General features: G+C 43.3%; 1 protein-coding gene across 1 annotated transcript in view; it reads right to left on the reverse strand.

The window, feature by feature from the left end:
* ephb2a (eph receptor B2a) overlaps positions 1 to 15,878 on the reverse strand; it is a 37,556-nt gene extending 21,678 nt beyond the window's left edge. The window contains exons 1-2 of the mRNA XM_072449285.1: positions 15,708 to 15,878; positions 418 to 482 (exon numbers count right to left, since the gene is read on the reverse strand). Coding sequence (XP_072305386.1) covers positions 418 to 482; positions 15,708 to 15,786 — 144 coding nt within the window. The 5' untranslated portion in view covers positions 15,787 to 15,878. The remainder of the gene's footprint in view (positions 1 to 417; positions 483 to 15,707) is intronic.
* Between the last annotated feature and the right edge of the window lie 5,329 nt (positions 15,879 to 21,207).

Consider the following 21,207-nt stretch of genomic DNA (forward strand, 5'->3'; position numbering starts at 1 on the left):
AGTACAGTTGCCATAGAGATGAACAATTTAACTCATAATATTATGTCTTTTGAATGGGAAAAAGCCTTCAAAATGTCGAATAGAACAGCCATGAATTGTATATAATAGTTATATTTTCACAATATTATCTAGCATGAAAAAATATATATCATATTTTTTATATATATTTTATATATATTCGCCTCCCTGACATGTTTCAGCAGTAAGAAAGCAGAAGCTGTAACGCAGAAACATATAAAAATAATATAATAAAATAAGCTTCTAGCTGGCTCATTAACAATGTTTGATTTAGTTGTGTTCTGATCCATAGATTTGAGTAGTCAGTGCCTGTGTGGTCAGCGTGGTCAGCGGGGTCAGCAGCCCAGAGCCAGAGCTGTTCTGCAGGACACTGTGTTCCATGTGCAGGCTGTGACTCACCCCCTGAGCAGGATGAATGGTCCAGCCCAGCTCTGCTGTCGCCGTGGTAGAATCCATCAGCACCTCTGTGGGACACACAAGAACATTCACATTACTACATTACATACATTCATAAACCTAAAGATTTAAAATGCAATCTTAGTGCCAATTACTACTAACAATAAAACAATATGATTTAAAAAAGTGTTTACTATATTATAGTTATTGTACACTATGTACGTAACTTTATCACGGCTCTTTTGTGTTGAGAGAAGGAAGAAATAGTGAATTATTGTGAGATTTAAAGGTCCCATATCATGCAAAAATCGACTTTTCAGAGCTTTTAACCGTCTTCCAGTGCTATTGGTGCCTCATATACCGTATGTGCCCAATACATGTTTTTTTGATTGATTCATTGATTCTTTAGCTAGAGAACAGTCTCTCTCCTTCTCCTCGGATGAGCAGACAAATGGGGCCTACTCACCAAGATGAGTCAGCCCGGTAAGTGCTGTAGCACGCTTCCCTGTTTTAGCCCCTCCTCCAGGAAGCACTCTGTACCTGTAACACGCCCCCGTGCCCACGTTCCCCGCGCTCAAGAGGAACTGCAGCTTTTTAGGTACAAACGCTGCTTTTGTTCCAACGCTGCTGCTGTTGACATATGCCGCTGTGTCATGTCCTCCGCCTCTGTTTACACCACCACCATCTCCACACTGAGACTACGTCACGGGGTGGGCGGGGGAGGCAGATCGCTCTTCGCGAGGGTGGGTGCGAACTAAGCCGTCTGCATTTCCGGGTTTGTGAGCGGGGTCCAAGGTATGGGTGATATTTTATAACTGGTATGTTATGGGTGTTGCACAACCCTTATTATTATCAAATATACCCTTAGGATAGACTACGAAACAGGGAAAATAGCATCATATGGGATCTTTAAAGAGCAACTCCCTTGCACCTGTCATGGAAGGGACACTTTTCTTTAGCCCACACTGGTTTTCTTACCACAACAAGACCATATTAGGAACCGGACTGATAAAGAAGATCTTCATGGAACAGTACTGCAAGGGTGATTCAACCTTCAATAATATTCATGTTCTTTGTCTTATCTACGCCTGGTGGAACTTCGTGTGTGAGGGATTGCTTGCGCTGATCATTTGGTATTAGCCTGTACTTGTCAGGGAATAAACTTGCTTAACAAAACGACCATGTCCTGTCTTGTTTTCTTAGATATATTGAATCCAACAACGTCCATGACTTGACGAGTGGTGCTCTGACCCTCGCACTCCCCTTGGGTCTTCTCATTTTCCCTGTTTGTGTGCCTCCTACTGTTTGGGTGTATCCTCTTTAAATTGAGTGGTTCATACTCTACACATAATATGAGCAATTTTTTAGCGCCAAGAACTCAAAGACACTTTACACTGCATCAGTCATTCACTCCAAAAGTTACAGTTCTGTAGCCACAGCTGCCCTGGGTAGACAGATGGAAAAGAAGCTTCCAATCTGTGCCATCGGCCCTTAAAACCACAAGTCACGCTCACACACCAGAGTCACATTAGACACGGCGGGTAAAGTGTCTCGTCCAAGTACTGACCAGGCCCACTTCTCAACACTGAGGCACTCAGCAAAAACACTACAGACTTCAGGGTCACTACGGGCTTTTCTCTGATGACACAATCCTCATCTATTTGAAATGTAGCATCGAATTCTAGAATATTGTGGACGCAACCTATTTCCCACAGCATTTCACACACAAGCTCATGTCCACTGAGACCACAAATGTATTTGTTACTCTGAGCGGGTGTCTCTGAGTGCACCTTGTATATAGAAAAGCACTGCAGCTGTTTCATTCAAAATACATGTGTCTGCCACTGCGAGCCGTGCTGCAAAGGAGACAAGGACGCAGGCGAGGAGCGAGAGGCGAGGAGGGAGGAGCGAGGAGCGAGGAGAGAGGAGAGAGGAGAGAGGAGAGAGGAGGGAGGAGGGAGGAGGGAGGAGGGAGGAGAGAAGAGCGAGGAGGGAGGAGAGAAGAGCGAGGAGAGAGGGGCGAGAGAAGAGCGAGGGGCGAGGAAGGAGGAGCAAGGAGAGAGGAGAGAGGAGAGACGAGAGAGGAGCGAGGAGCGAGGAAGGAGGGAGGAGGGAGGAGAGAGGAAGGAGGAGGGAGGAGGGAGGAGCGAGGATGGAGGTGGGAGGAGAGAGGAGAGAGGAGGGAGGAGCGAGGGAGGAAGCAGGAGGGAGGAGGGAGGAGAGAGGAGCGAGGAAGGAGGAGGGAGGAGCTTCATGTGAGTCGTGTTTGGTGATGATTGATCTGGCACAGGTCTTGATACTAAAGCTCAAACGATGACTTGCCAAAATGTACAAAACTCTTTCCAAACCAGTTGTTTTCACGTTCTAGAAAATGTAAACTTAAAAACACAGGGCGGGGTCAAAACTACACAGGGAAAGCAATATCTTTGGATGAAACTCATCATACCTGCATAAAAGTTGACATAAATATCCACAATCTGTATTTTATGGGTTATCTGGATGACTGTAACCATAGCAATCTTGTTACAGCTCCAAAACGGCAAAAATCAATAAAAAACGGTTTGATTGATTTTGTCTAAATATCTGTTCTTTTGACTATAGAATCCTCTATAATCTAATCCTCATTTGAATTAAACTATGTAGTCATGGTATTCTACAGTAATAATCCCATCTCTAGTGTCTGAATGTGATCATAACGATGCCAAAGCGAGTGTACATATGTGGCAGGTCTGTAGTTTAATGTCCAGGTCCATCTGTGCTTTGCTTTTCTCTGCTGTGAATGAAAGTAGGCCACAGAGGATGACACCCCCCCCCCCCCCCCCACCCTCACCCATGCACACACACACACACACACATACATACAACACACATACTCTCACACACACACACACACACACATACACACACACACATACAACACACATACTCTCTCTCACACACACACACACACACACACACATACATACATACACACACACACACACATACAACACACATACACAAACACATATATAATCTGTGCACGCTGGATTAAACCAACAGAGACACACGAGCCGCCGCGTTCTCTCAGTCTGTGGCTGTTAACAGGAAGATGTGTCTGAAATATTACAGTTTTTTTATGATTGAATAAACACAATTTTGACTGTTTTGTTTCATTTAGCAAAACCCTACACACAATTAGCACAACCACAAACCCAATTAGCAAAACACCTTAGCTACTTTGCCAAATGAAACACTCTTGTAAAAACTATACACTAATTGATCAAAACCATATTTTTTTTACCATATGAAACACACACGCTGCATATGACTTAACTATGTTTGCACCAGTTACACACTGCTGTTGAAAACCTAATTCTGCTTCTAAGTGCATAGAGTCGTGTGGGTGAAGTACACCGAGAATTTGCAAAACATTGCTCAGATTTGCACAACTGTAAACACAATGTCTGCTCACACTTTTGTGCAAAACAATACACAAAGTGAACACTACACACACTTGCATGCATCACTGTAGACACCACACAGGACACAAGACTAATGCTGTTGACAACGTCATTTATTTTTTTCCATATACTCACGCCAACATGGCAAAAAAAAAATCTCAGTTTTCATGAACATTACATTTTATCCAGTACAAAAAAGAACCCCCCCCAAACTCCTCCCCCTCTTCCTCCTGCTTGAAGACTTCCTCTTCTTCTACCTCCACCTCTACCTCCACCTCCACCTCTACCTGGCACGGCCTCTGCCTCCTTCTCTCCGATTCCCCCTCTCATCCTCACTCTTCCTCTTCCTTCCATTTTGGTTAAGTTTGGTGAACTTATTTGCTGCATTTTTTATAGTGCTTAAATCTGATTGGTGTGTCTACAATTAAGCGATCTTGTGTTTGCGCGCCTGATGACAGTGTTCAATGGATTGGCACATGGGTGTGGTCATTTGACAGTCAGTGCTTTAGAATTGCAAGGAAGTGACATCTTGATATACTTCTGTGTCTAAATGCATACAAATGTGTTCAGAGTTGCAAATCACTGTGTGTATTGTTTTGCACAAAGTGTGAACTGACTTATTGTGTTTACAGTGGTGCAGATCTGAGGCCGAGTTTTGCTCCTTGAGTGTAAGGTTTTAACAACTGGGCAAAACTTTAGATTTTAGTGTTTATTCAATCGTAAAAAACTGTATTGAAGAATATGGATTTTATAAAACTGAATCTACAGTAGAATTAACTAAAGATACAGCAAACAAAGACCAAACGTGGAACCTTCTTCTCACTGATGTTGAGGCAATTTGGAAGGAAATCAAATTATGATATCAGGCTACTACAATGAATTATTTTTTGTTTTGTTTTTTAAACATGTAAAAAGAACTTTTATCACTATATTAAAAAAAAAAAAAAAAATTAAACCTATTTCTTATTTTCATAGATTGTACACTTCATTGTACATTTTCGATCTAGAAGCCTCTAGAAAAAAATATTCAAACAGTTGTGCTGCCCTGTGGTGGAGTGGTTAACATATGCCATATACAGCACATATGCCAGGCTCCAGGTGCAGCCGGCCGCAGTGTCGTGATCACAAACCCCAGCTGTTTACTGTATGTCCTCCCTTCTCTCTCATCCCCATTTCACGCTAAACTGTCCTGTCTGATAAAGCCTAAAAACAGCCTTAAAAAAAGTATTAAATATTAAATAATGATTACGATATTATTACGCAAAATCAAATCATAATCTGATCTCAGACACTTTGAAGACGCACAACTACAGTAGGTGGCGGTAAATGCACCTTTTAAGTTCGCTGCCAACGCCAATAAAAGTAACAAACAACAACAACAACAACAGGATCAGAATTCTCAGAGGTCAGATTTGTTGACCTGGTTTATGGTCCATTACTGGGCCCATCCACATGAAACAAAAACTGACACAAAGTTCAATGTCTTCTCTGTCAGTATAATTAAACAAAAGTTTAATAATTTATTCACAGTATCTTCAGAAAGTAGTGCCATTATTCAACTCCAAAGATGTGATTGTCGTCAGTTGAAAGAACTTAATGTATTAATATTGAAATGGAAAATTTGTGCTGCCAATCCCAGACAAATAACGAGAAGTTGAATATTCATGGATTTTTATTTTGGATATTTCTTTCAAAAACAATAAATCTATCATAAAGTTACAAAGGCCCTTGCCCACAACCTGAGATTATGATGCATCATACTGTATGTAATATGTTATATCCATGTTCAGATGTCACTCTATGCTCACACACACTTTCCCCTCCCACTGCTCCTTTTGGTCAGCCCCCAAGTAACTGATTAGTGGATTTACTGTTTTTTTACGATTGAATAAACACTAAAATCTAAAGTTTAGCCCAATTATCAAAACCTTACACTCAAGGAGCAAAACTCGGCCTCAGATCTGCACCACTGTAAACACAATAAGTCTGTTCACACTTTGTGCAAAACAATATACACAGTGATTTACAACACTGAACACACTTGTATGCATTCAGACACAGAAGTTTATCAAGATGTCACTTCTTTGCAATTCTAAAGCACTGACTGTCAAATGACCACACCCATGTGCCAATCCATTGAACACTGCCATTAGGTGACCAAACACAAGATCGCTTAATTGTAGACACACCAATCAGATTTAAGCACTATAAAAATGCAGCATGTGAGTTCACCAAACTGAACCAACATGGAAGGAAGAGGAAGAGTGAGGATGAGAAGGAGGAAGAGGAGAAGGAGAAGAAAGAGGCAGAGGCCGTGCCAGAGGTCGAGGTAGGGGTAAAGGTAAAGGTAGAGGAAGAGGAAGACTTCAAGCAGGAGGAAGAGGGGGAGGCGTTTGGGAGGGTTCTTTTTTGTACTGGATAAAATGTAATGTTCATGAAAACTGTTTTTTTTTTTCTTTTTCGCCATGTTGGCTTGAGTATATGGAAAAAAATAAATGACGTTGTCAACAGCATTAGTCTTGAGTCCTGTGTGGTGTCTACAGTGATGCATACAAGTGTGTGTAGTGTTCACTGTGTATATTGTTTTGCACAAAGCGTGAGCAGACATTGTGTTTCCAGTTGTGCAAATCCGAGCCATGTTTTGCAAATTCACGGTGTACTTCACCCACACGACTCTATGCACTTAGAAGCAGGATTAGCCAAAAGTGTTTAGGATTTTTCACAGCAGTGTGGAACTGGTGCAAACATAGTTAAGTCATATGCAACATGTGTGTTTCATATGGTAAAAAAATATGGTTTGATAATTGGGTTTGTGGTTGTGCTAATTGTGTGTAGGGTTTTGCTAAATAAAAAAAAAAAACATCAAAATTGTGTTTATTCAATCGTAAAAAACTGTAACCAATCACAGTGAAGGGTGTGCTTTCAGAAGAAGATCACTTCAGTTACCTCTTCAAAGCAGTAAATGAGTTCAAATCACAAGACCAGCAATATTTTGGGCAGTTGCCAGGAGTGACCAAAGCACCACTCTGTTAATCTGAGGTCAGGGAAGTTTGTTCTAAAGGAAACATGACCAATACGAGCGATCACAGGTGTGGTTTTCATCTAGGATTTTTGGCATGCGCGCCCCCTGTAGGCAGAAGATGAGTGCAGCAGACCAGAGCAAGGTCTGTTGGACATTTCTCCTTAATTTGTTTTATAATAGAGCATGACACCTACACTTTGTCTGTGGAACTGAGCCAAAAACAGATGGGAAGAAAAAGTGAGCAGATAAACGAGCCACTTTCCACATTATTCTGATCTATCACCAGATCCACGGCAATTATTACTGTGAGCAACAACAGGTTTTAACATGTGACCGTGGAACTGTGAGGACATGTGACCGTGGAACTGTGAGGACATGTGACCGTGGAACTGTGAGCACATGTGACCGTGGAACTGTGAGGACATGTGACCGTGGAACTGTGAGGACATGTGACTCTGGAATGTGACCGTGGAAATGTGAGGACATGTGACCGTGTGAGGACATGTGACTGTGGAACTGTGAAGACATGTGACCGTGGAACTGTGAGGGCACGTGAACGTGGAACTGTGAGGACACGTGACCGTAGAACTGTGAGGACACGTGACCGTAGAACTGTGAGGACACGTGACCGTGGAACTGTCCTATGTGACGCACACATGCGCACATACACACACATACACATACACACACACACACACACACACACACATACATACATGCACACACACACACATACATACATGCACACACACACACACACACACATACATACATGCACACACACACACACACACACACACACAGCAGATTTGACTGAGAACTGCCCCTTTGATAACTGTTATATTTAAGATTTTACAAATAATCTTACTCAGTTTTCCCTAGTTTGGTGAAGTTTATAATTTGACTTTCTTGGACATGGGCTGCAGAAGGATGAGCAGAGGTAAACGGTTACCTAGCAACCATACTGTAAACAATGGCCAAAGCTAGTTATGATTAATATAACACCTTTAATTATAAACAAACATAATAACATGACCTGAGAGCAAAGAAACATTTTAATAATACAAGTAATGACACATAATAATGGCAAAATACGATGAAATATAAATTAAGTTATGACATAACAAGTCCTACATAAACGTCTCATCTCGATAAAGATTTGTCAAATTTGGCGGGACAGGCAGGACAGGCAAGACAGGCAGGACATGTAGGACAGACAGGACAGGCAAGACAGGCAGGAAATGCAGGACAGACAGGACAGACAGGACAGGCAGGACAGGACAGGCAAGACAGACAGACAGAACAGACAGGACAGACAGGACAGGCAGGACAGACAGGACAGGCAGGACAGACAGGACAGACAGGACAGGCAGGACAGGCAAGACAGACAGGACAGACAGGACAGACAGGACAGACAGGACAGAAAGGACAGGCAGGACAGGCAAGACAGGCAAGACAGGCAGGAACGGCAAGACAGGCAGGACATGGCTCATGCTCAGAAGACTCATGAGCAGAAGACTCATGGCAACGCAAAGTGAGGAGCTCGTTCTGCTTTCTGATTGGATCATCAGCATCACTAAATAAAAACTTGTCCAACATGTCATAATTACTATTAACATTTTCAACATTACATTATAATCACTAAAAGTAAGTAAGTAATCTGATTTGAACCTGTTTACATTGTGGGTGCTGCTCAGTGGCAGAGTGGATAGCACACATGCTGCACGTGAGCAACCCGCAGCATCGGGAGTTTGAGTTCGGTTCTCAACATTTTGCCGCAATGTCCTTCCCCACTCTCATCCCCATTTCACACTACACTTCTCTTACACGTCTTATGAAGCCTACGCGCCAAAAAATCCTTAAAAAAAAATCCTTCAAAGAAAAATAATTATAATAGCAAATATAGCCGCAAGCGGCAATGATCGGCCCTCGCCACGCCGCCGCCACACCGCCGCCACGCCGCAAGAGGAGGGGGCGCTAACGCGCCCCAATTGTCCTTTTATTACGCCTACTGCTGAATCTATGACGCTGTCACATCTTCTCCCCTTTGTTTTACCATCATAAAGCAATTTTATTTTGAATTCTTGGCAAAATGTGCGGCTTTGCCGCACAGACACCGTGACTTTTTGAATAAAAATGTGAATAACTTTTGACGGTTCACCCCTGAAGATGAGTCTCACCAAATTTCAGGTTAATAGGGCTAACGCCCTGGGAGGAGTTTGTGAAAGTCTAAAGTGTAAACATGTTCTGGCGATTTCCCCATTGGAATAACATGGGAGGTTTTGGTCATCGCTACGGCAAAACCATAACAATTATGACATGGGTCTCATTGACTTTTTTGATGGGGATGCCAAAATTGAGTTATGTGTCAAATTTCATAAAATTTCGCAAAACTAAACATTTAACCTCCATATAAAATCTGTAGGGGGCGCTGTGGTGCCAAATTAATTTATTTCACTTCAAGTACGTTTAGCGCAAAGAGTTTAACAACTGATTCTAATTTGATGCAATTCGGACTTTATCTGCATAAACGGCAGAAATGTTAAATTTGGGAGATTTCTGAAATTCTAGCTAAAGTTTGCAGCTTCGCCGCACAGAGACCGTGACAGGTATCAATGTAATTTGAATAACTTTTGATGTCCCACTCCTCAGTAGCATTTTCACCAAATTTCAGCTTTTTAGAGCCAACGCCCTGGGAGGAGTTCGTAAAAGTACGACATTTGGAAAAACTCCCGAGTCCTGCTTAGCCATTTTTGAACCAATATGGCCGACATTTGGTTGGGTGGACGGCGTTGCCATAATATTTTTTACTTCTCTTGTCACCATCTACCTCTGCGCCAAATTTCATGATTCTACTGTAGGGTTTCAAACTACATGTATTCAGTTCATGATTAAGGAAGATTTCTTAGCAGAAACGAGACAAGACGCGGCACCAGGGTTAAACCCAAAGAGCTAAGATACGGTCCTTAATCGCGCTCGTTAAAAAGGTCTGAAGGGTGTTTCACGATTCAGGGACTTACACATAGTCTAATCAAACAAACAATAGTCACTAACTCTTTCGTGTAGTTTATTTATCAAAAGGTAATCAAAACACCGGAGCAGAAATGCGCACAGGTAAATCACAGGTGACGTTATATCAGATTTAACAGCAGATTTCATGCAGATAATGTTAAACCAGGGTTTTGCCTTTGATAACCAAACGTGTCTATGCTAATCTATATCAAAATGAGGGAAAGTGAGAAGCTAAAGGGAGGAGGAACAGCTGAGCTCTACCCAAATCACGCCACAAGAGAACCGCACAATGGACTCGGCTTACGGTTCTGTAGAGACTCGGTCCGACTGGTCCTTGTCCGCGGACGAGGTCCGTAGCGAGGCGTCGCGTGGAGCGGTGTGGCGGCGAAGGTTCGTGAAGCGGGCGGCGGCCGTGGAGCTGGCGGCGGTCGGGGAGCGAGGCGTCGCGTGGAGCGGAGGAGGCTGCGACGTGCTGTAGGGTCCTTGGCGCCAGGGAGCGGTGTGCTGCGCCGGGGAGCGGTGTGCTGCGCCGGGGAGCGAGGGGTCGCGTGGAGCGGTGTGCTGCGACCTCCTTGAAGCGGCGGCGGCAACGGAGGTAATATCCGAGAGTTCCTTAGCGGTAGAACGCTTTAGCGGCGTGTTAGCTCCTCACGCGGCCTTTACTCAGATGAGGACGTAGCGCTGATCCACGTAAACGGCGTAGATTACTTCAAAAAGAAAAGAAACGAAGTAGCAAAGAAAGTCTCTGTCCGGTTTAGCGCTTAAGCGTAGTTCCAGGTAGTTCCAGGTAGTTCCAGGTAGTTCCAGGTGGTTTCAGGTGGTTTCAGAGTCCAGGGCTGGCATGGCCTTGTCGACCACGTGACGGACGGATTTTGTTGAGACAAAGGAAAAGTGAAAGCTCGTCCGTGGAGACAGCTTCCAAGAGAGAAGACAAAGCAAGAGAAGAGAACAAGAGAAGAGAACGAGAGAGCGTTTCTAGCTTGGAGCGTCCTTTTGATACCTGGCCCGCAGGGCATGCTGGGAGCGAAAGGGGCGGGCGCTACTGTGAAAACTTCCTGTTTAACATTTTCCTGACCGAGAAAATAAAACTGGAGTAACGTAAATAATAATGGCAAAAACATTGAACCCTGTTTTAACATTTACACGTTAAACACTTTTGGCAGTTTGTGCACATTATTTCTTGAGGTAGACACATTTTACATCTTCTTTCACCTGTGATGGGCGCTCGAGTTAAAGCATTGGGAATATAAAACCTTAAACAGTGGAAAAATACGTAACACAAGGTGAAACATGCGGTGTAGGGAGTTGATTCGGACAAACGTTCATGGCATAATCACGTTAAACATAGTTCATCGGGGCGTCTTCCTGTAAGACTGTTAGCAGAAAAGTCACAGCGGCTCCCCTGCGGTGAGGGAGACAGGGAGAACGAAAAACCCCCAATGTTCCAAGAGAGATTTTCTGTTATCTGGCCGTGGAATGTCCATCTCCATTCCCCTACACTACGATCAGATTTTTTTTGGGTCATTTCCAATCTCTCAATGCATTTTTGGTACATTTGAGGGCGCTGACGCGCCAATTTTTTTTTATTTTAGAAAAGGGAAATAGCCAGAATGTAGAGAGGCACGATTTTTAGAGGTGTGCAAATTTTTGTGACTTTTCGTCAATGTTCACTGGGTGAAAAATATGGGGGTTGGTCCCGAGAAGAAAGAAAGAAAGAAGAAGAAAGAAAGAAAGAATAATATTCCGATGCAAAAACAATGTTTCCCATTTTTCAAATATCATAAACTATACATTTTCGGAAAGCGCTCGCGCTTTTCTACCTCATGGTGTGGGTCCCTGGTCACTGACGGCTACTTTCGTTAATTTTGAGTGGGCTCCGCTCACTTTGTCTTTTTGGCCCTCTATACAGTAATAATGTTCAATTTTTGCATTACATGCTTATATGCACGGAACATGCAAGAGATGGGGAACGTATTCGTGAGGTACTTAGGGCAAATGAGTGCTTTATATGGGGATGACGACCGCAATGTAAAGTGCTCGTTTAGTGCGCACTTTTGCACGGGCTTCGCCCGTTTACAACGGTAATGTTCCATTTTCCTACTACTAATTAGTATGCACGGGGCATGTGTGAGTGAAGGAATGCGTTAGTGAGTGTTTGGAAGTGGGCGAGCGCTTCGCGCTCGATTTCGTGCGCACTACGTACACACTTTCGCAGCCGTGCTTCGCACGGCCTTACGAGATTAATAGGCCTCTCGCCAGCTTGTGGCGCTCGGGCCTAATAATGGTCTCTGCATTTTGGAAACAATTGTGTTTATTGATGTCACAGATGGAGGAACACTACTACTACAGTGAAGTACCAGTATTCACTTTTCCCACGTTTTGTTGTTACAGTCTAATTCCAATAAAAATTCAACACACAAACCCCATAATGACCCCCACAAAGAAGGTTGTTTGAATTCCTTGCAAATTTATTAAAAACTAAATTAGAAAAAGGACATAAGTATTCAAAGCCTTTACTCAATACTTTGAAGTACACTAATTACAGAGTTTAATGCTACAAGCGTCACCTATTTATGGGATGTTTCCCCCATTCTTCTGCAGAACCTCTCAAGCTCCATCAGGATGTGGTTCACAGCCATTTTCAGATCTCTCCAGAGATGTCCAGCTGCGTTCAAGTGTGGCCTCTGGGCCACTCGAGAACATTCACAGAGTTGTGCTGTACCGCTCCTTTGTTCTCCTGGCTGTGTGCTCAGGGTCGTTGTCTTATTGAAGATTAATCTTTCCCCAGGGCAGCTGTGGCTATAATGGTAGCTCTACTACTAAAGGTGGAATGAGGGATTAATATTCCTGTAATTTTAACAAATTTTCGCAAACTTCCACTTGACATTCGTACTTTTATCTCCTCAAACATAATAACATGTCATGTGACATGTATATAGTTTATATGTGTCTAAACTATATAAATGTGGTAACTTAAATTTCAATCGCAACTCTACTTTTTATAGTACAAATACATGGGAAAGAGAGGGTACTTTTGTTTTAACTGATGACAAAAATATATCTACATCACAATGGAGGACCCGGTTTGGAAAGAACGTATCCCTTTTTTAAATAACACCATGTCAAAGGGCCAATTATTGACATGGAAATGCTGCTGTTGGAGAGATTGTGGCACCAGGAGGCAAATTACTACCATGTGTGACTATAGTTGTGAAGCCACTTTGTGGGTGAGTCTGTAGAGCTCAGGGTGACACACAGGGTGAGATACAGGTGGGATTCAGGTGAGACATTGGGTGAGACACAGGTGAAACACAGGTGAGATATAGTTGAGACACAGGGTGAGACACAGGTGAGACACAGTTGAGACACTAGTGAAATACAGGTCAGATATAGTTGAGACACAGGGTGAGACACAGGTGAGACACAGTTGAGACACTAGTGAAATACAGGTCAGATATAATTGAGACACAGGGTGAGACACAGGTGAGACACAGGTGAGACACTGGTGAAACACAGGTGACACACAGATTGAGACACAGGGTGAGACACAGGTGAGACACAGAGTGAGACACAGGGTGAGACACAGGTGAAACACAGAGTGAGACACAGAGTGAGACACAGGTGAGACACAGGTGACACACAGAGTGAGACACAGATTGAGACACAGATTGAGACACAGGTGGGATTCAGGTGAGACACTGGGTGAGACACAGGTGACACACAGAGTGAGACACAGGGTGTGACACAGGGTGAGACACTGGTGGGATTCAGGTGAGACACAGGTGGGATTCATCTGAGACACAGGGTGAGACACAGGGTCAAACACAGGGTGAGACACATGGTCAGACACAGGGTGAGACACAGGGTGAGACACAGGGTCAAACACAGGGTGAGACACATGGTCAGACACAGGGTGAGACACAGGGTGAGGCACAGGGTGAGACACAGGGTGAGACACAGGGTGAGACACAGAGTGAGACACAGAGTGAGACACAGGGTCAAACACAGGGTGAGACACATGGTCAGACACAGGGTGAGACACAGGGTGAGGCACAGGGTGAGACACAGGGTGAGACACAGGGTGAGACACAGAGTGAGACACAGAGTGAGACACAGGGTGAGACACAGAGTGAGACACAGGGTGAGAAACAGGGTGAGACACAGAGTGAGACACATATGGGGCATACATGTTTCAGTTTCGCTCTTTCACTGTTGGTGAGGTCGTCTTCACTGACATGGCCTTGTCTCCTGAACAGACCCTCTCACTCACACTCAGTGCTCAAAGGGACAGTGGTCTGCAGCACTCACTCAGGGCTTTTCTCATACATTAGTTTGTGTTGGAAGTTGTCCAAATTCAATTCCATTTATTTTTGTAAAGCCTGAAATCACAACAGCAATTGCTTCGAAGAGCGACAAATGTCTGTATACATCTTATTTTAACTCATCTTGATTTGACTTATAGAGTGGAACACTTTAATGTACCTACAGCTACAGACTGTTCAGTCCCTTTGTAATGTGGGGAGGAGACACCCGCCACAGCTGCCCTGGGGCATGACTACATCTGACTGGCATGTCACTAGCTGCAGAGTCACTGGTGGCGAGTCACACTTACGGCCAGAGAGGAGAGAAACAGACTCTGTCATTATAACGTATTATCTGTAGTCCATTTCTCATCAACAGAGCGAGACAGACGTGATCTGAGCCTAGATCTTGGTCAGGAGGACAGGAGGACAGGAGGACAGGAGGACAGGATGACAGGAGGACAGGAGAAGCCTACTTTGGGCTGCTGCAGGAAACCCACGGAGACACAGGGAGAACATGCAACCAGAAAGGAACCCTGTGACTGTGGGTGATACGTCTGACCACAGTGTGCCCATTGCATTTGTGTTTCTTTTGAGCTCCATTAATAGTGAGATAATATAATTCCTTTACATGAATACATGTTCATCTAATAATATGAAAAATAAAATAAAAATAACAAACACACAATGGACCTAGTTCACATTGATGTTATTAGACGATTAATAGAGAGATAACGTCACTCATTGCGGTTCATAGAAATGTCCTTCAATACAATAAAATAATAGAAGTTACACAATTTTCAAGTTCAGATCCAAAGCAGCGCCGGATTTTGACAACAAAATAATCCCACAATATTGGTTCAGAGCAAAGGACAAAGGAAATTTGTGATACAACTGAAATGATGGGATTTATAAGAGCAAACTTTCAAATACATCGTATCAGAACGCAGTTTACAAAGCGAAATGAAGATTCAGATGCGTGTGATTATAAATCATGTTGGAACTAGACCCGGCCTACAATATAATCCTGTGTCTTTTGTTAATCTGTCAGGAAATGCTTTGAAAAGTCATTGTGCCACTGCCACCTCTTTCCATCTCCAGACAAAAGTAGGCTACTGTGACACGAGCGCGCGCACATCATCCTTCTACTCCAACCCAGACGCACCACCATCACACGCAACCTCCACCGGACACTGGTGACCAGCTCCACCCCAGAACCAGCCTCCTACTTCGGCCAAACGAAAGCCTACACACACACACACACACACACACACACACACACACACACACACACACACACACACAAAGAGACTAATACATGGTAATAACGCATGAAAAGATTCGTCTCCAAACGTGTTCCACCAGTAAAAGCGCACTACGAAAGCGAGAGTTTGGTGGTTCCTGTTCCTCCAGTTTGCGTTACATTCCCATCAGCACCTGCTTCAGTGATGGAGCGGCGCTGTGTCCACGCTCCGCGCCGCAGACTCGCGTGTTTGAACCGAACCAAGCGCTTACCTTCCAGCGCGTAAACGAGCGGAACCGCGCACAAGAGCAGAACCAGCAGCGGCGCGTCCATGGCCACGTCCACGATCATCCCGGGCTGGAGGCGACTGAGTCTTCACGGTGCAGCGGCGGCCATCGACAGCTCTCCGTCACACAGCGCGCATCAGCAGCAGCAGCCGCGGCACCGGGAGCGTGCGGTGCGTCTGGAGCGGCGGTGGAGCGGCGGTGGAGCGGCAGTGGAGCGGCAGGGGGCGCCAAACGCAGACAGAGACAGAAGAGAAGGACGGAGGGAGGAACACCTGCCGGAGCAACAGCGCGTTTGAGCCGGTTTGACCAGGGACAGTGCGCAGTGAAGAAGGTTTCTGTCCCATGGGTGACAGGGGCTAGAGAAAAACTGTGAACTATTGTAAAAAGAGTAAAATATCAAATTGAAGTTAGTAAAAGTAAGATGCACAAAAGCCCTAATCTTAAAACATCATTAGAAACATACATTTTCTCTTGGCTGTACGTTCTTCAACATTACGTTCTTTTCCCGCTCATTGTTACATCCAAATAAAGTCTGCACCATACCACATATTCAACGAGTGACATCAAATCTAAATGCTAAGTACTTAAATTAAATTAAAATTAAAATAAAATTATAAATTAAAATAAACTAAATAAGCAACAATATGGAATTTCTAAGGTAGAAATGTCAGATAGTTTTCTTTTGAAAAATGATGGAAAATCTTTCATGTTTTTTTTTTTTTATTATAGCCTCACAAAAAGTTGCACATGCGTGCTAGGCCTATAGTGCAGATAAAAGAAAAAACATGTCTGAAGCCTGTTTGTCAAGAAAACACTAAAATCAGGACTTTGCCTTCATCTCTGTGTCTATATAATAATATCCTATAAATGCATTGCGTAGGATAAAATATAAAATAAACCATGCAGTCTTATCTATAAGGGCCTATACAATTGTTGTTTTTATTTTTGTAAAGCACTTTGAATTGCTTTTTTGCACGAATTGTGCTCAAACATTTTTTTTTTAAAAGAAGAGAAAAAAAGGTCAAAACCTAAAATGAAGTGATACGAACCAAACACAAAATTGCACTTGTTTTGAGTTCACTGAGGACACTTGACCTCAATCACATGCCTCAACATTCTGCACACATGTTAAAAGCAGTGGTCAGGACTGAGGGAGAGGAGGGGCCCTTCACATACAGGCCAACGCGGCAGACAGGCGCAGAGACGCGGCAGGAGCGCGCAGCAGTGCCAGTGACGCCGGGCCGCGCGTATTTACGGAGCGGTGCGGCGGGGGAAATAGAGCAGAAGAATGCGCGTGCGGGCCGACGTGAACAACAGATTAGAGCGCCCCCGGGCCTGTTGCCATGGAAACGCCGGCCCCGGAGATGGGCGGCACGGTAGCGGCAGCAGCAGATTGTAGGTCAGACGCCATCAGCCGTCCTATCAGAGCTAATGCGAACGGACTGCGGGTCAGAGAGGGAGGGGGGGCTAGTACCTCTGTGTGTGTGCGTGCCGCTCACCCCCCGCACCCCGCTCACCCCCCGCGCCCCGCTCACCCTCTCACACGCACACGCGCATCACAATGAAATCTCCTGTGGCGTGGGGCCGTGGCAGAGGGATGCGTAAAGTGTGCGTAAAAGCTGTCCAGAGCGCAGAGGGCACGACTCCTCACAGCTTTGGGGACTGAACCCCGACACCTCTGCACCCGAGGCCCCGCACCCACAGCAGTTTGAGCTCACATTTCCCCTTCAGCTTAAGGCGTTTTCATTCACCTAGAATTTAACAAGCAGAGAAATGACAGTTTTGCCTACCCGAGGCCTATACCAAATGTCAAAGGAAAGAACAATATTAACTCTTGTTTTTTTCTCATCATCTCATCATCTCATTTTGTTTCTCTAATTTTTTGTACGTAAAAAAAATAATGTTCCAAATAATTTTGGTTCTATATTTAGCCTGACCAAGACACTGATACTAAATACATTAGTCATTTTTGGATTTTGGGCCAAAATTATTTTTGTAAAAATATGCATTTTTGAACCTCAAAATATCCTGTAACTATTTATTTCCTTTACTGTTCTAAAACAGCACTATCAAAAGGGAAACTGCTGGTCCTTCAGCGTCATTTCTGACACAATCTTTTCTTCTTATATCTCACCGTTGGGTTCTAATGTTAATCTGACTTCAATGCACTGATACCAAATGGATGTTGTGGTGCTGTGTTATGGAATCAGCTCCTGTCCATGTTAAAGAGGCCGACACAGTCTCTTCATTTAAGACCAGACTTAAAACGTTCCTCTTTGAAATGGCTTATGGTTAGGCCAGTTAGGAACAGAAATAAAAACCTGCAGTTTCCCAGCTACGCTGCCCTAGAAGCAACTATGCTGGGGAAGTATGGCAGCTTGAGCACTATCCTCTGCTTCTGACTACTTATTCTATCAAACAATATTTAATATTTAATTTCGCAATCTGTTCATTGCCTTTTCTTCTTCTTTCTCCACTTCCCCGTCGGGAGTGGGACAGGCACATTGATGACCTGTGGACCCAGATGCTCCTCGAGTCCCTGGAGACTACTCTACTCCATATGAATGGTTCTTCATCTTCCTGGAAGAACTGGTTCTCTTCCTTAAGAACTGGTTCTCCTCCTTAATAACTGGTTCTCCTCCTGAAGAACTGGTTCTCCTCCTGAGTTGCTCCAGCTCCACTGTCTATCTCACGTCTGCATGTCTGTCTGAGGAAGTCAGATCTCTCCTTCACCGTGGAACTCCTCCAGGTTTATACTTTTTCCCAAGGAGGTTTTTGTAGTTTTTCCTGGCCGAGAAGGAGGGTCTAAGGACAGAGGACCCTGGGACATTGCCAAGTCCCTATATCCATTTTTCACTGTCGCCACTTTTTCACTGTCCGAGACAACCGCTGTTGGGATTTTGGGGCCTTACAAAAATCAATTGAATTTAATTCAATGTTTAATCTTTATTTTTAGTTTCAAAAGGCCTAGATTGTATGACTTTGTCCTAAAACCACCGCAATGACAAAATCCTTCAAAGCAGAGTTTTGTATCAGAATGTATGATGTGAGATGAAATGATTGAATGTTCACATGTGTTGGAGGTAAACAGCAGAACACCAGCTCATGTTTATGGTGTACATTATGGGACTTTTATCCGCAATCTTGTCCTTTCAGTCATTACCAAAAGCTCATGACCAGAGGTGAGGGTAGAACCTAGATGCTGCACCGATCCATCTGTCAATCTCATGTTCAAGCCACAGAGATTTCGAGAACCATAAGAAGTTTGGTAGTATTTCCTGGCTGAGACGGAGGGTCCATAAGGCGCTGGTACAGCTAGCAGCCCGGTGTAAACACTCTCTCTTTTTTCTCACACACACTTATTGTGCTTTATCTCCTATATTTTGTAAATTATGTAATATGTATTAGTTAGTATATTTTTTTCATGTGCAATTACTGTGAAATTAATGTGCAATCTATATGCTGTCGTGACACATATTCATGTGCAATTACTGTCGGGATCACATGCAATGGTGTTTATGTATTTATTTATGTATTTGTCTATGGGAGTTTTTATTTATTTATAGGAGATCTTCTGCTGAAAGTGTTTTTCAGACTTCCTATAGGTGATCTGTTCTTCTGTATCTACCTCTGTATCTACCTGCGTTGCACCGATGAAATTTCCCCATGTGGGACAATAAAGGAATATCTTATCTTATAAAAACGGCGGAACGAGACGTTGTCAAATACAGGATCAGAATCAACACAAGGGGAAAGCTCACTCTCAAAATGTGACAACTAAAACCAGACGATTGAAATCACTCCAGAGCCTCATATAGAGCTGTACATCCATAAGACAACATGCCCTCTGACAGACGCTAGAGCACAGGGCCTGTGCTGGTCACTGCAGTGAAGAATACTGTCACTATGGAGCCTATTCCAGGAAATCCTTATTGCGCAATCATATTTGTTAACATTTTAATTTCTAATTAAGTCATATTTGAAGACATACAAATATACTTCTTTTCAAACCTCTGAGTTCTGTGGTGGCAAAACAAGGGTTATTACATAGCTTACTTCATATTTAATTAATTATGTTGCATTTGATAAATCATGGAACATTCAGAACATTTGGCTAATTAATTATACATTTAAGGTATTCAAACAGTTCACTTATCACTAATAGTCCCCTTTAACTAAGGTAAGCACAGAAGGGCACTCTAAGACCACTACTGCTGAAAATATCTTTACGTTTTTGCAGACATTTCTTGAATGAACACATCACAACTTGTTTATTCACATTTATAGAGGATTTAAAAGGCATTTTGAGCAGGTGAACAATCTGAACACAGCAGAGGACTCAAAAACACATGTATGCCTACAGTCCAAAGATTTAAGCCAAGTAAACATCCAAAAATTCATTTTTTTTTACCAGTTTCAGTTTGCAGTTTTTAAACAGATATATTAAAGTTTTAAATTGATGTGTTTTTATGAGGACCTGATGTGTCATGTTTAGGGCTCAAAGTAGTATATATTCCATTGTCTGTTTATTCAGTTCAAAAGTTCTCTGTTTGACTTTATTTTGCTGTCTTACTGTTTTAGGAGCCTGGTTGTCCTGCACTTACAGCAAAGACACATTCTAACTTCTCAAAAGTTCTATTTTATCAAATGGCAAAATCAATCAATCAATCAATCAATCAATCAATCACTAAGATGAAAATAATCTTTGGTGACATGTTTGTCTTAGAAGTAGGCCTGCAGCTTCTTGCTGCTGTCGTGAGCACTTGTTCTTGCGTGCTCTGTGACACAGAAGGACACACCAGAGTCACAGTCCTGAACTCTGCATTCCACTGTTGGCAGTTCTCATTATTCCAGTGGATCCTCTGGACCGAAGAACATATCATCAGGAGCTGTGCTTTAGGTTTCTGTCATGAACAAAAGAAAAGCCTGATTAAACATGACATCTATAAAAGCAGATGATGTGATCACAGTGATGATGATTGTGGCAGACACAGGACAGTGAGCCAACGACTCCCTCTGGTGGTGGTTCTGTGCAGCGCGTGAGGAGGTGGGAGGTGTCTACGTTCAGCATTACACACAAAACACTGTGTTTTGTGTGAACAGTGTTTTGTGTTCTGAGATATATTCATATGTTTTCACCTACCGCCTATCCCCGCCCACATAGTTGTAATGAATCCACAAATATATAAAACATACACGTATGTTATAGTTCAACACTAAAACACAATATATATATATATATGCCGCGCAGTTTCAGGGACCGCGGCATTTCCCTTATAGCCCCTTATAGCCTCATGGCTAACCCTAACCCTAACCTAATCTTAACCCTAACCTTAACCCTAACCTTAACCTTAACCTTAACCTTAACCTTAACCTTAACCTTAACCTTAACCCTAACCTTAACCTTAACCTTAACCTTAACCTTAACCTTAACCTTAACCTTAACCTTAACCCTAACCTTAACCCTAACCCTAACCTTAACCCG

The sequence above is a fragment of the Eucyclogobius newberryi genome, unplaced genomic scaffold (assembly GCF_026437365.1).
Source record: "Eucyclogobius newberryi isolate DKJ021-1_F unplaced genomic scaffold, fEucNew1.0.hap1 SCAF_17, whole genome shotgun sequence".
NCBI classification, from domain to species: Eukaryota; Metazoa; Chordata; class Actinopteri; order Gobiiformes; family Gobiidae; genus Eucyclogobius; species Eucyclogobius newberryi.